Below are 14,592 nucleotides of genomic sequence, written 5' to 3' on the forward strand. Positions count from 1 at the left end.
CATGAACACTGATTACCTGTGGTTCTTCAGGTAGGGGAAAACATAGTACATGAGTCGAGTGATGAGAGGAACGGCCTTCTCCTTCTCATCACTGCGGTATATCATGTCCAGAAGTGGTGCCAAGACCTATTCAGCAAGAGAATGTGATAAACAATACAAACACAAAATAAGTCACGCATTTATTTTTCCTCATAAATAAAACTTAAGAAATCTTACCTCAGCCAGGAGAACCAGAGCCTGCACGCTGTAGGCCGAGGGGGCCGAGGAGGAGACCATGGTGCTCGCTTGAGCCATTGACTCTGACAAGGAGATAAGAAAGGAATAAGAGTTTTCTTTTTTTTCTGAAATGTTATATACCAAAATTATTAATTGAATAAACGAATATATAGTCATCTATGTAATCAATAATGAAAGTAATTGTTTGTGCTAGTTCTAGCAGCTGACCCCTTCTCTTAAGTTGAAAGTTAAGTTAAGTGAAACACTTAACACACAACACTATTTTTAAGTGTTGACTTTACTTTTCCAGCTCTTCAATTTCTCTCAGTGATTTCAGCATGTCTCCATTCTTCTTTTATATTCCTCCTTTATCCTGTTGATCTTTTCCTACTACTTTTATATGACTAATCCAACCATTAAATAAATAATAAAAAATCGGACTACAAGCTAGTACCACTACATGTTTTTAAAGCTCGGTTGGATGCTACAAAATCAGATGCTGTTGGTACCTGTACTTGTGGTTAAATATGTAAATTGTAATCCCTGTACATTTTGCTGTATGATGTCCTTTTATTGTTCTGTTGTTTATGTTTTTATGTCTTCTTGTGGAACCTACTGCTGCAGGTCTCCCTTGAAAAAGAGATCATTGATCTCAATGAGATTTTACCTGGATAAATAAAGGTTTTGAATTGAATTGAACTATTTGAAACAGTTTGTTTGGCTGTGTGACTGATGTTATCAGGCGTGGCTGAGCCAATCATTATCAAGCACCTGAACTTTCTGTTTTATATGAATCCCCTGAAGTGTTCTCAACCAGTTAATGGGGATTGCAGATGAAGTCAGCTCACATGCATTTGACAGAAGTATGTCAAATTACCATAGTGGTCCCCATCCACATCTGCATCGTCATGCTCCTCTGCATCAGGGCACACCTGTGGCTGCACTTTGACCTCCAGGCTGCGGCTCAGCCAACTGGTCTGCTCCAGGGAGGAGCCTGCGATCCCCCCCACTGCCTCCAGGATCCGCTGAGTCACCTCCTGCACAATAACGGCACCATCAATATCACTACAGTGTCATAGCTAGAGTGTTACAACATTACATTCTATATAGCTGACTCACACCTGCAGGTCTCTGGTGTACTTCTTATTGTCCAGGTTGGGGAGCCTATTGACAAAGTCATTGAGTATTCTGCAAAACAGAAACCATTAATAAGTAAGATATTTTTAATATAGGAGACCAACACATGTTATCCAATCCAATCCACTTTATTTCTATAGCACATTTTTAAAAACAGAGGGTTTGCCAAAGTGCTTCACAACGAACATAACATTATAACCAAATATAATATTACAAGAATAGATAAGAGGCACACATAAGAATAAATACAAGGCACATAAAGGCTATGGACAGACAATAAAAGCATACAAATAGGTAGAGCATATTAATGTCATAGAGTGCAGTGCATTTATCAGCTGTTTAAATAAAGGGACTACACCTGCTTTTTGTTGTGCAACCCTGTATTGTACAATTGACTGTGTGGAAAACTGACCCCAGCAACAAGAAGTGGCCGGGCGGGGCCAGGTTGAGCTGAACAGATTCCCGTAACAAACTTAGGAGAGGAACCACGTTTTCCTGCAGAGTCTGAGCTGAAATGCTACAAATAAAGAGAAATGATTAGATTCAAGTCGATTTTATAAATAGAGCATTTTAAAAACATACCAGTTAGACAGTTCTAAACAACATCAACACTTTTGCAAAGAAGATAATCTATTGACAAAAGTAGCTGAATATAATGCATAAATACACAGCACATACACAGAAACAAATACATTCATGCATTTAAGATGAATGCAAATCACATCTTTAATCATTGCAGAGGCAGGCAAGAGTAAGTGGGCCTTAAGACACATTTTAAAGGATTCAATAGATTCTGCTGTATTATATTATACTTTCATGGAGACTGTTCCAGCAGCTACTAAGAAAGCCCTGTCTCTAAAGCGTCTTCAAGAAGATTGTGGAATAGTTAACAATAAATAATATATAATAATAAGGAACATTTGTAAATTGTAATTGTAAATCTGTCTTATATTTGTATTCAACCCGAGGTGAAAACTTGCATTGCATGTCATAATTACCTCTGGATATAGGTGTAGCTGAATTGAAGCATTGGTATATCTACCAGTGTTGACTTCTGATAGAGAGAAAAGTAAAACATGATTCAGGTCAGGGAGAATGTACTTCTGAAAATTCCAGAATACACGTGTTGAGAGCTGTGCCTGTATGTGTTTTTGTATACCTGGTCCCCTTTGATCTGATGTGGTTTTTTCACCACCTCCTTGACCAATTGTAGGATGGTATCCGTGTGCAGGGTGTGCAGTGATTTGACCAGAGCCACAATGGTTAGACGAGACTCACTGGCCACAGGTAAAACCTAAAGAGTGAGAGAGTTATGATGCCAACAAATGCAATAACGTTTCTTTGTGAGATAGACGTGTATATGTTCTTTCCAGATTTCTGTAAAAACTGCAGTTCTTACTTTGTTTTTATGTCTCCTTTTACTCTTCCTGCTGCTCCACACTGCTCCCAGTGAAGCCATGAGCTGAATCCCATAAGGCCCAGTTAGAGGGACCAGGAACTCCAGTATCCGCTGCCGTAAGATCTAAACAACGAGTGAAAAGAATAACATATGCACACGGTTTAACAGGAGAACATGTGAATGTGCAGGGTCGACACAACCTAAATGACACAGATCTGTGATTACATATATTTAGAATGGCATAAATGTGAATGTAGCACACACCTTGGTGCTTTTAAAGTAGACAGAGGTAGAAGTATGTCTGCTGCTCTGGACAGTGTCTGCTCCACGCGTCTGAAGCTCTTCCCTCATGACAACTCCCCACAACAACGCCATGCTACTGAGCATGTCCGGTAGTGCCTCGATCACAGCGTTGCGTGCATTCCGAACATCCATAGGATCGCAGGCCACAAAAGACTGACAGAGAGAAAGATAATGGAAAATGGGTATTTAAATTCTTATTCAAATAAGATATTAATATGCATGTGTGTGTGTGTGTGTGTTTGTGTGTTTCATTCCTCACCCTCTTGTTGTCCAGTAGACAATAGTGTGTAATGGTGGTCAGGCCCTCCAGCAGAGTGAGAGGGTAATCAGGGGAAATGTTTTCCCTTCTACCACTCAGGCTGTTCGAAACAAAGAACAAACTTCATAAATAAAAATAAATGTGTGTCTTAATTTAGAAATGTTTTATATGGGTTTTAGTCATGGTTTCTTTACTGTCTCATTTTAAATGTCAGTAGATACTACCTTAACATTGAAAAGGACAAATTGTTACAGTGTAAAAAACTATGGTACTGAGAGACTCTGTTTTTAAAATGGTGCTCTACCTCGGGTTTGTCTTCCCTCCATCATGCTCGTAAAGCTTGACCAGCTCGTCCAAGTTCCTGCAGATCTGACTGATGAGTGGAGCCACAATGATGCCTAACGATCGACCCAGGTATGGCAGCGAGGAGCACAGCAGTGACACCCAGTGGGGGTGCATGGAGTAGCCGTACTGTGGCTGCAGTGCCCTGGCTGCGGCAGAAACAAACATTCCCTGCGCTGTGATGGGATGGCTCTGGACGTACTGGGCGGCCTTGATGGACTGCTGAAAAAGAACCGCAGTTTGCCATTCACGAGCCAGCGGGGTGGTGGCAGTTGGGGATTCACGAGGCTCTGCGGGCTGGCCAGACGCCGAGGCAGCCCCGCACACATGGTACTCCAACACTATGAGAGCCTGGAGGAGTTTCAGTAACTCCATTTGCAAGGGGTACTGTTCCTGTCCGCCTCCTGCTCCAAGATTCACCAGACTCTCCTCCGACAGGCCGCCCTGCTCCTCCAGCAGCTCCACACCCTTTGGGGGTCCCTTGTCCGTTCCCCTCTGACCGGCATACATGGATGCGGAAAGTGTAAGCAGAGCATATTGCTGCACTTTACACTCTGACAGGAGTCTGCGGATGGGCTCCATACTGGCCCCGTTGCCCTCTTGTCCCTGTGCGATGCAGCCGAGCTGGTTCACCATGCGGGTCAGCACCCCCACACTCTTCACCTGAACCTCCCTGTTTCCCTGCAGGTCAAGGGGACCCAGGCTCAGATAGGAAGGGTATTGTGAGCGCAGGAACCTCAGGCACAAGGACACTAGCAGTTCAATGAGCTGGGATGGGGGCACAGAGGGGGAGGAGGAAGGAGAGAGGAGGCCGCCGTAGAAGCCCTGACCTCCCTGAGCCTGCTGGTGGCGCTGCAGGAGGTTGGAGACCAGGTTTAAATGTGCAGCAGAGCTTGTGTCCAGAGAAGTGTAGGAGAGTGCGTCCACCAGAGGACACTCAGCACTGCTCCTCATCAGACTGTCTAAAAGAGCCAAGCCTTGCAGCAGATGGCGCCACCCGCCCGCCACAGGGTACAGGAGCACATGGCGGAACAGAGAGTCAATGGCCTCTCTCTTCTCACGCTCCTGTTTCAACAGGCGAGACCGGGCTATTGCCTCCAGCTCCAAATCTTCCTCATCCTCGCTTGACAGTGAATCAGACGCCTGTGTGTGACCGGACTCTATCCTCCGCAGGCCGTTGAGCACTCCTGCTTCCTCAGTGCTGGGGACAGAGCCGGAGCTGGAGTTCTCGGTGGATAACTGGGCACCACTAGTGTCAGCTGACTCAGTGTGTTCGCTCTCTGCTTCCTCCTCCTCCTCCTCCTCCTCCTCCTCTCTATCCTCCTCTTCTGTCACTTCGCTCACACTCCTAGATAACGCTAAAGTGTCTGGTTCTTTGGCCAGCTCCGACCCGCTTTCCAGCTCTGCCCACAGGGCTTCCCGGTCCAGAATGTTCATGAGATTTAAGGTGGTGACCTCTGTTGCCATGGAATCTGGAGATGTCCCAGATGTTTTGGTGGAGCTTCGACTTCTGTTGTTCAGAGCTTTCACATTACCTTTAGGAAATAAAAACACAATTAGAGCCAAACCAAAGATATTCATACAATTTAAATATTATCATAGAAGCACCGACCATGACCAGTGATCAGCCAACTAGTCTCATATATGATGTTTTATTAAAATGTACACAAACATGATGTTTTTAATGCTGTTTACACGGTTGCAGCTGCAGCACACAATTCATCCGGACACACACACAACATGTTTTTCCTTTGTTCTTTCTTCTTTAGAACATCTGCAAGTCCAAATAAGCTGTGGCGGAACAGCCAAAAACCCATTCGAAGCATATTTGAGATTTGTTTTCAGTGAGAGTGAGAGAAGGTACAGTAACTTGGTACAGTTTTAGAGAAAATGTAAAGAAAACCCTGCATCGTCAGAAATCAGAACCCAAAGGTCAGACTTTTAAAAGATCGGGAATTAAAATAGGTGCATCTCAACATCCACAGCATTTGCAACACATGCTGACAGATGCACTTACCAGCAGTGAGATTCTGTTTGATGCTCTGAATGGAGCAGCGCTGTGTGGAGGGGTGGAGTAGCATCAGCAGGATGGGCTCCAGGATCCGGATGACATCATTGAGGGACAGAGCCCTGATCAGCCAGCACTGAGCTGCTGCACTGATTGATCCGTCTGTACAGCTCAGACTGTCCACCACAACACACAGAGACCTGACAGAGACGCACATTTTAAGAACAGTTAGATTTTGAAAATAAAGGAACCCAACATCCCATGTCTTAATCATAATAATGTTTGTCTGTACTGTATTATGCACTAACCGGTCAAATGAGCGATTAATAGACGTGATCCTGTTGGTCTGGATCTCCCGGGTCAGGTGCCACAGAACAGTGAAGCGGTGTAGTGCTTCCAGCCTAACAGACTGAGGCAGACAAACACAAGGATAACTTTTTACACTGTTCTTCAACTTGCCACATTAGTAGTACCTCTCTTTATGTATCCTGTTAAAGCCGACACACGGGAGAGCATTACATTTTGTGAATGAATTGTGTTCAGTGTGTTTGCAGGCTTACACACCTTGTCTTTGTGCAGTAGCGCCTGGCAGATGATGTCTTCACAGATGGACGCCGATGGAGCCAAACAGTGAAGCCTGTAAAAGAGCTCCACACAGGAAATGTGCTGCTCTCTCCTCTCCGTGTCCAGCTGGTTCCACAGAACCTGGGACACCCTCTGAGTCACGGGAAATAAAGATTAAATACTACATTTAAATTGAGCTTCATTGAGCTACAACATAATTTCCCATTTTATAATCTAACCTGGTAGAAATCTGTGCCTTCCTCTACGACACGAAGCATAGCAGGGTAGATGGGGGGCACAGTGACCATCTGCAGCCGCTCACTCAGAGGGTTGGACTCAGATCTTTGGTAGCGCTTGTGTTTGTCCTGGATGACCAGCGCTAAGGACTGGGAATGGTTGATGAGCTCCAACAGGGAGGACACTGCAGTGTGCTGGATGTTGTAGTCTCTGGACAGGCAGCACAGTATCATCAAGGACCTCAACCACACAGGTAGGCTGTCCACATCCATCCCACCTACGGAAAACAAAATCGCATTGTCATTTCTGTGGGGGTGGAGTCTGTGATTCTAATGCGATACACTTTGTGTCAAATCAGGCGATTAACTCCTCATTGACTGGCTGTCAATTCTGTGTGTGGGTGGAAAACATTTCCATTCACATATTTTATTAAAGTTTTTGAATAAAACCTCAAATGTAGGCAAACAAATATTAATTGAAGCAGAACATTTGTTTGATAAAAATCTGATGTTGATTTTTAGAAATGATAAGATCTATCTTTGATCAATGCATTTCGACTTTTGGACTTTGACAGTTACAGAAATGTTCTGTAACAGAGAGAGGGCAAGAAAAGGTGGAAAGTGGACTCAGTTTCTCCAAGTTCTAAATCAAAATAATGTAAATGTCAACATTATAAATAAGGCTACTTATCGGTACAGCCCTACAAGCCACATATAATCTTTTCGGCAGGGGAAAGGCCATAGGCAGTGAGAGTTAAATCTGGCACAGGCTGAGGTTCTCAAAGAGCACTGACGGGATCTATTCATATTTCTTTGGTTGCCGAGTTCAACTATGATCTATCTTTCTGTCTATAATTGCAGCTCCCACCTTTAAAGTATGTAGCTGACAACAGTATTAAATCAGCTGGATAAATAACTTCTCTGTGCTGACCTGTGTTGCCAAACATGTGAGTGTGGAGATCCAGAGTCTCCTTTTCGCTCAGGTAGACGGGGAAGGTGGTGCACTCCAGCAGCAGGTGGCAGGTGGCGGTGAAAGCCTGTCGACCGGCCTCAGAGATCTCCGCCCTGCTGCGGGGCATGAAGCCGGCCGCCCAGTCCAGATGCCCCCGCTCCTTCTTCTTCTCTGTGGGGGCTGCTGGGGGCGGGCCTTCAGATACAGGGTGGGGTTTAAACTTGTGTGGATTGAACAGTTCACTCAGTTTGTCTTTCATTTCCCGCCCACCTTTGGCCTGTACCGATGTCTTCTGATGCATAGAAGCAGCAGTAAGGTCGGGCTGAGCTTCTTTCTCCGATGCCCTGACGTCCTCCACCTGCACCAGCAGGTATCTGAAACATTGAGGGAAAGTATTTATAAAAATCACACTTAATAAAGAAGAAGAAGAAACACATTGATTGTATCCCAAAGGAGAAATTCAGGTGTTCGCTCAGTTGTGATTACACACAGTACAATACACAGTAGGTCTGAATACATATACATAGATATATATACAAACACATAATAAAGGATAATAAAGGAGGTCAATGTAGGTTACGGGTAATTGAACAATGTCTCAGTAGTTTACCTGGTGCTTATGAAGGCCAGGATGTCCTGCAGACACTGGCTCATGTTGTCTACGCTGCCTCCCCTCCTCCATACTCCCTCGGCTTCTTTGCAAACTCCATTTCCCTCCTCCCTGATCCCCATGACTCGTGGGAGATGCTGCTCTGATGGTGAGGCGCTGATTCCCAATCCGCTGTCTTCAGACCTGAGTGTTGGGTAAACACCGTTTGCCTCCTCTCCTCCATCTCTCTTCAGCTCCTCCTCTGCATGGTGACCATTAACCTGGCCAACCTTGCCAACCTTGCCATCCTCCTCTCCCTCCTTCTCAATACCCTAGATAGAGTACAACCCATGTTAAGTCACAGTAAAACATAACAAATAAAAAAAAAAAAGCAACACTACATGGTTCTGACTGTAAATGCCTCACCTGATTTGTTTTGCTTTCCTCCTCCGCTGACTGAAACTCCAGCTCTTCTGTCTGGGACCCTGCCTCATTGTCCATATAAGCTACAGGCATCTGGATCTTACTCAGGACCTTGAAGGAGGTGCGGAGACCCTGGGTGACATCTTCCAGGCTGATGGAGTCCATGTGGCTGTGCAGGGTCCGCAGCATGGTACCCAGTATCTCAGGGAGGAACTGGGACTGAATGTCAGCATGGAGCTCCTGTGGGAGAAAAAACAACATAAAACACACTATTTGTGTACAGTAAACATGTTTTTCAGCTGTATATGACTCAAACTTGGGTAATTTAACACTGAATAATCTTCAATATTTGTTTAGTGGGTACCGGAAGCTTACCGTTTTCTCTATTTAAGTTATTTGCTTTCCATTGGTCATGTACAGTATTTGTTAGATTTTGCAAAATGCCAAACCCAAATATTTTCATGCATTATTTGTAATTAATCGCTGCCTCCGCTCATCAGAAGCCAACCTCCTATCCATCCCCACCCACATCAATCACCGGACCTGGGGGGACAGAGCCTTCTCCGTCACTGCCCACACCCTCTGGAACTCACTCCCACAACCCATCAGAGACTGCACTGACCTCACCACCTTCAAAAAAACTCACCTCTTCAATCTGGCTTTTAATGTGTGATTGTTTTTGTATTATTTAACTTTAACTATATATTTATTTGTTGTTCCTTTCTTTTCACTATATCTGTAAAGCGTCTTTGAGCACCTGTAAAAGCGCTAACAAATTAAATCTATTATTATTATTATTATTATTAATTATCAATAGCATTATTTGCTGCATCAATTTAATTTAACAGATGAGGGTATTCATACGTCTGTGTAAGTTGTTTACCAGAGGGAGAACGTCAAGCAGGAAGATGATGAGCGTAGACATCTCTGTGACAGACGGAGCAGGCTGAGTGCGCTCATGCTGAGGAGGCGTGGGTGGGTCATCTTTGTCACTGTTGGGTAAAGATGGAGAAATCAAAACAGTGGTCTTCGTCTGTTGATATTTGCGGGTTAACCAAAAAAGTTCACATTCCTTTTTCTACATTATCTTGGCATATTCATTTGCACAGAAACAAATGATTTAATTCAGCCATTTGCTGACATTGTTGTTTACTCTGTTAATGCTGACTTTTCCCTGAAATATTTAATGTCCACAAGTCAGCAATTGACAATTTTTTACACAATAAGCATTGTTCGCTTTTGTAAATAAGGATTTTGTGTCATTCCTGCCGTACCCGAGAGAGGTGCAGAAGCGCCGGGTCATGTACTCCCACAGGTATTCACTGTTCATGGTGCTCACAAGCATGTTCACCGTCTTTATGATCTCTGATGCATTTCTGTTCTCTTTGATCCTACTGTTGAAGAGGAATGGGAAAAGCATGATTTTTGTCTTCCATTTTTGTCATATTTTTAGTTAAACAAGTGTTCAACAGACATATGGGCCGTTTCTCAATGTCGAGTAAACCTGCTGCAGAGCCACTATTTTAAGTATACTACATCATCGAGTGGCGCCGAAGGACTGTTTAAATGCATGTTAAATGCCCAGCATTCGGCGCCACTCGATGACGTAGTATACTTGAAATAGTGGCTCTGCAGCAGGTATACTCGACATTGAGAAACGGCCATTGTTTGGATCTTTCCTTTCCTCGATGGTTCTCACCTGGCTAGCTGGTTGCCTGCGAGCCCTGAGCTGGTGATGCTTTCCTCTCCCACCATCTCTCGACAGTAGCTGTAGAAAGCTCGCACCACCTCCAACAAAACACTGTTCAAGACCACTGGACCTGCAAAGAAACAATGAGCGTTATTCACCGTTAAATAAATAATACATTATTTTCGAAAATAGTTTTTTTGTCTTGTTGCTCAACCCTTTTTAGAATTTTGTTTGGGGCGATTTTGACGAAATTCTCTCAAATGTTCTTTTAATTTCTGTGTGCACACAGCACTGAAATCTCATGCCTTTTTATTTGAATTGGTGGGGCGTTAATGCTGAATGGCATGATATTTCAATTTATGGGAACATTTATTTATTTTATAACAACACAAAGGGACTAACAATTCAGTGGTTTTAAAACATATCATGAATCAGGCTTAGACTTTTCTAAGGACCTTTCTCAGGAACATTTGAAGAGAAAAGTAGGAAGATACTGGTGAATGTGGCCTATTGAAACATGCTTAGAGAAAAGCCGAGACATAAATAAAGAGTGGTGGATCCAGTAAGTCGTATTTGTTTACTGTACTGCTTGGAGCTGCCTACCTATCTCCGGTTTATCCAGCAGACTGATTATGATGCGGAAGGGCTTAAGGTGCCCAATCACATTCTCTGGGTTGCTCTCCACATCCTTCTGTTTGAGGATGTTAATCAGGGCCTGAAGTCACAGAAACACAGAGAATAAGGAAAATAGGAACACTGATAAAAACTGACAGGTCAATTATGCTTCCTCTCATTTAATCTACAAGCTAAAATGTACTTAGTTCAAATATTCTACTGATTAACACTAGAACCGCCAACGGGTCAATTTTACCCGCAGCTGTTTTTTGATTGTATGTAACTTTTTTTCAATAAAATATTCAAGTCTCCCATTCCGTGACTTTTCCTGAAAGTGTGTTATGTAGCACCCTCTGTTGTTAAAAATGGTCAATATGAAGTCAGATTAAAAAAATCGCCAAAGGAAATGCCATTTTTACCTATATCCGCCAGCGGGTAATATTTACCTCGTAGAAAATGCAGCGTAAACATGACGTGTTACTATAGCAACGCCTTTTGTCTACTGCGGTTCCTTATAGATAGAGAGATAGATTGAAAGAGAGATATATAGATAGATTGATTGATAGATAGATAGTTATAGATAGATCGATAGATAGTTATAGATAGATAGAGAGATACGTACCTAAACAAAACACAAGTCTAACACCAAGCGTTTAAATCAGCACTGGTAGTGATATTTTATACTTCATGCTATCTGCACAAACTATATAATAGGAAAAGCTGAGAGTCCACAGATTCTATTGGTATAAGTTTCATTCCTGTGCGATCAAAACTCACTGTTCTGTATGATAAATAAAAGAACATTGTACCTTGAAAATCAATAGCGGGTAAATTTGACCCGTTTCTCATTAATTGCCCAGTATTACTTTTAATATTATTATTGTGATTGAGGATTACATCCGCTTTGAAGACTTTGAATTTAACTTCTGTTAGACAGCTATATGCCATACATTTTTGCACACATTCACAGTAAATATGTATTCAGTATGATAGCTGTCTAACAGAAGTTAAATCCATTTCTCACTTATTCTGACAATGTACTTAACCCCAAATAAAAGAACCCAATAAAAATAGTTGTTAAATAATAGTGAAGTCACGTTGTAATAACAATAACTCATCTCTCTCAAGTTTTCCTTTTGAGCTTTGCCAAAAGCCACTGTGTCAATGTTGTCCTACTTGGGTTGCCGTCCGGAGTTGTCCAATATGGCAGACCATCTCGCACATGCGCACTGCAGATCGGGCAGAGCTGCAGATCGGGTAGTGACAGTGACTGTGGCCCAATCCCAAACCACTCCCTCGACCCTACCCCTCCGTGATGGAGTGAACTCCGTCCAAACATCTTTCATTAGCCCATTCCCAAACCGCCCCCTACACCCTACACCCTACATCCTACCCCTCCGTTTGCGCGTTCACGCGGAGGGTCCGCCATATTGAGGGCTTTTCCAAAGCAACGAGTGTGGAGGGGGAGTGGGCTATCAAGCCCTCAAACAGCGAGTCTGCAGCGGTGCTGACTTGAGACCGATCTCTACCTGACCGGAGTCACGCTGTGTGTGTCCGTCAGGAAACACGCTGTTTACAAGTAGTTCCAGCAAACATCCACTGATAAATTGCGATGTTAACAACCTCATGATAACCTCATATGTTTTTAACTTAGGATCATACCTGTGTTTAGTCTAGAAAAAGGTAAATGTGTGCATTTTATTATAAAGTTGTGTATATTTACAGACCGTTGCAAAAACTAAGAAGCTTATAAACATCAGGTTTAAAACTAAATGAGCTTTGAAACACAATGAAAGATGTTTGGAGTTTTATTTGAGTTATTCATTTAAACTTTTTGTCTAAGAGATGCTGATTTGAACCCGTTGTTACATACAGTTACGGCATTTCCTGTTTCTGCCGAGAGAGGGGAGGCCGTCCCAAAGCTTGCTGCTGTATTTACTCCCTCCATCTGACAGGAGGGTGTGGCTACAGACGGAGTTCACTCCGTCGCGGAGGGGTAGGGTCGAGGGAGTGGTTTGGGATTGGGCCATTGTGTTTCAAAGCTCTTTTAGTTTTAAACCTGATGTTTATAAGCTTCTTAGTTTTTGCAACGGTCTGTAAATATACACAACTTTATAATAAAATGCACACATTTACCTTTTTCTAGACTAAACACAGGTATGATCCTAAGTTAAAAACATATGAGGTTATCATGAGGTTGTTAACATCGCAATTTATCAGTGGATGTTTGCTGGAACTACTTGTAAACAGCGTGTTTCCTGACGGACACACACAGCGTGACTCCGGTCAGGTAGAGATCGGTCTCAAGTCAGCACCGCTGCAGACTCGCTGTTTGAGGGCTTGATAGCCCACTCCCCCTCCACACTCGTTGCTTTGGAAAAGCCCTCAATATGGCGGACCCTCCGCGTGAACGCGCAAACGGAGGGGTAGGGTGTAGGGGTGGGGTGTAGGGGGCGGTTTGGGAATGGGCCTTAGTGACTGACTCGAGCCTCCCATGAGCCTCGTCATTCTGATAGCTCCACCCCTTCGCTCCAACCCCCCTCCCTCCCCCTATATCTACAGGTGAAAATTACTTTTGCGACACATTTATCGCAAGAAGTGTAGCAAAAGTCAATTTACACTGCCACAGAGCAGATTCGTCAAGTTGTAATGACTGATTTGAGAGGTTGTAATAACCAAGTTGCAGTTGTAATGGAAAATATATTTAAATAATATGTATTTTTCTGCAAGTGAACATTTCATCACTAAGTTCATTTTTTTTCTACAAGCTACAAAACTTTTTTTTTTCTTCTGTGACTTCAAATTTGGTTCAGTTATGTGGATATTTTATACAAGTGTACATTTGGTTCACAGTTACGTGGATATTTTATACAAGTGTAAATGTATGCACACAAACTTAGATTTTTTTTATGCAAGTGCTCACATCAGGTTTTACACGCTCTCGCATTTTGCACCATATCTACCTTCATAGTTTTAGTTATACAGCGACCTCTGGCAGTTCTAGTGTTAAATAAACATATGGTTTTACTACTTCTCAATTAGTGACCTTTTGAGGTACTTGTCCCCCTCAGTGTGTAGTTATAATGTGAATCTATCTAACCCTAATGGCTGTTGATTTATCAATAACCTACAAACATGAACATGGTATCGATCGTGTCAACTAACTCTCAGCATAAGCTAATTTCTCATATTGTTGAATTTTAAAATCAGGTTGTACTATTTTTAAGTATTTATTGTTGGTTTTGGTTGTGTGTTAACAAATGTGTTACCTGCACAAGGATATCTCTGGAGTAGGTGTTGAAGTAGAATGTTGTATGCTCCTCAGTGGTAGCAGAGAGGGTGGGATGAGGTGCCACCATTGCTCCTTTTTTGTCCGTTCCTGAAAACACATACACAATGGTAAATACTGAGTAGGAAAGGAAATTGAATGGGTTCATTAATATTGAAGTTCATTTCGATTATCGGCACCTAGGAGCCAGGCATAGAGGCGTCTGTTGAGGGACATGTCTCTGCGGAGGAGAGTGAGTGAGGCTGCAGACACCACTGCTGTCATCTCTTCCTGACTCAAGGCAATAGCGGACTCCTCTGTGTCCTAAACAAACAAGGCAAGGAAGTTGTATTTATAGAGCAAATACCATAAACACAGGTCGGTTCAAGGTGTAGTACAGATAGGTTTATTATAAACCAATAAAGTTAGAACAAATACATTCAAATAAAAATTGAGACAACACAATAATAGAGGTAGATCTATATAGATAATAATAAAAAATGATCTAAAACTAATCCGTCTGTCTATCTAGGAAATTATGAAAGTCTAATGGCAGGACGGGCCCTATGATAAATGGAAAAAAAAGGTTAA

The 14,592-nt window shown here is 42.8% G+C and overlaps 1 protein-coding gene across 4 annotated transcripts in view; it reads right to left on the bottom strand.

The window, feature by feature from the left end:
• dop1b (DOP1 leucine zipper like protein B) overlaps positions 1-14,592 on the bottom strand; it is a 42,596-nt gene that overhangs the window by 17,264 nt on the left and 10,740 nt on the right. For 3 of the 4 annotated variants that reach the window (XM_034213217.1, XM_034213218.1, XM_034213216.1), the window contains 24 exons: positions 14,202-14,325; positions 14,003-14,112; positions 10,722-10,833; positions 10,128-10,248; positions 9,703-9,822; positions 9,312-9,420; positions 8,432-8,668; positions 8,027-8,337; positions 7,396-7,790; positions 6,468-6,742; positions 6,229-6,381; positions 5,973-6,073; positions 5,674-5,864; positions 3,619-5,191; positions 3,315-3,414; positions 3,017-3,208; positions 2,753-2,875; positions 2,513-2,647; positions 2,352-2,407; positions 1,766-1,870; positions 1,338-1,404; positions 1,094-1,253; positions 217-299; positions 17-126 (listed from right to left, as the gene is read on the bottom strand). In XM_034213217.1, the coding sequence (XP_034069108.1) occupies positions 17-126; positions 217-299; positions 1,094-1,253; positions 1,338-1,404; positions 1,766-1,870; positions 2,352-2,407; positions 2,513-2,647; positions 2,753-2,875; positions 3,017-3,208; positions 3,315-3,414; positions 3,619-5,191; positions 5,674-5,864; positions 5,973-6,073; positions 6,229-6,381; positions 6,468-6,742; positions 7,396-7,790; positions 8,027-8,337; positions 8,432-8,668; positions 9,312-9,420; positions 9,703-9,822; positions 10,128-10,248; positions 10,722-10,833; positions 14,003-14,112; positions 14,202-14,325 (5,063 nt within the window). The remainder of the gene's footprint in view (positions 1-16; positions 127-216; positions 300-1,093; positions 1,254-1,337; positions 1,405-1,765; positions 1,871-2,351; positions 2,408-2,512; positions 2,648-2,752; positions 2,876-3,016; positions 3,209-3,314; positions 3,415-3,618; positions 5,192-5,673; positions 5,865-5,972; positions 6,074-6,228; positions 6,382-6,467; positions 6,743-7,395; positions 7,791-8,026; positions 8,338-8,431; positions 8,669-9,311; positions 9,421-9,702; positions 9,823-10,127; positions 10,249-10,721; positions 10,834-14,002; positions 14,113-14,201; positions 14,326-14,592) is intronic. The other variant, XM_034213219.1, reaches the window with a different exon arrangement.

The sequence above is a fragment of the Gymnodraco acuticeps genome, unplaced genomic scaffold (genome assembly GCF_902827175.1).
Source record: "Gymnodraco acuticeps unplaced genomic scaffold, fGymAcu1.1, whole genome shotgun sequence".
Lineage (NCBI taxonomy): Eukaryota > Metazoa > Chordata > Actinopteri > Perciformes > Bathydraconidae > Gymnodraco > Gymnodraco acuticeps.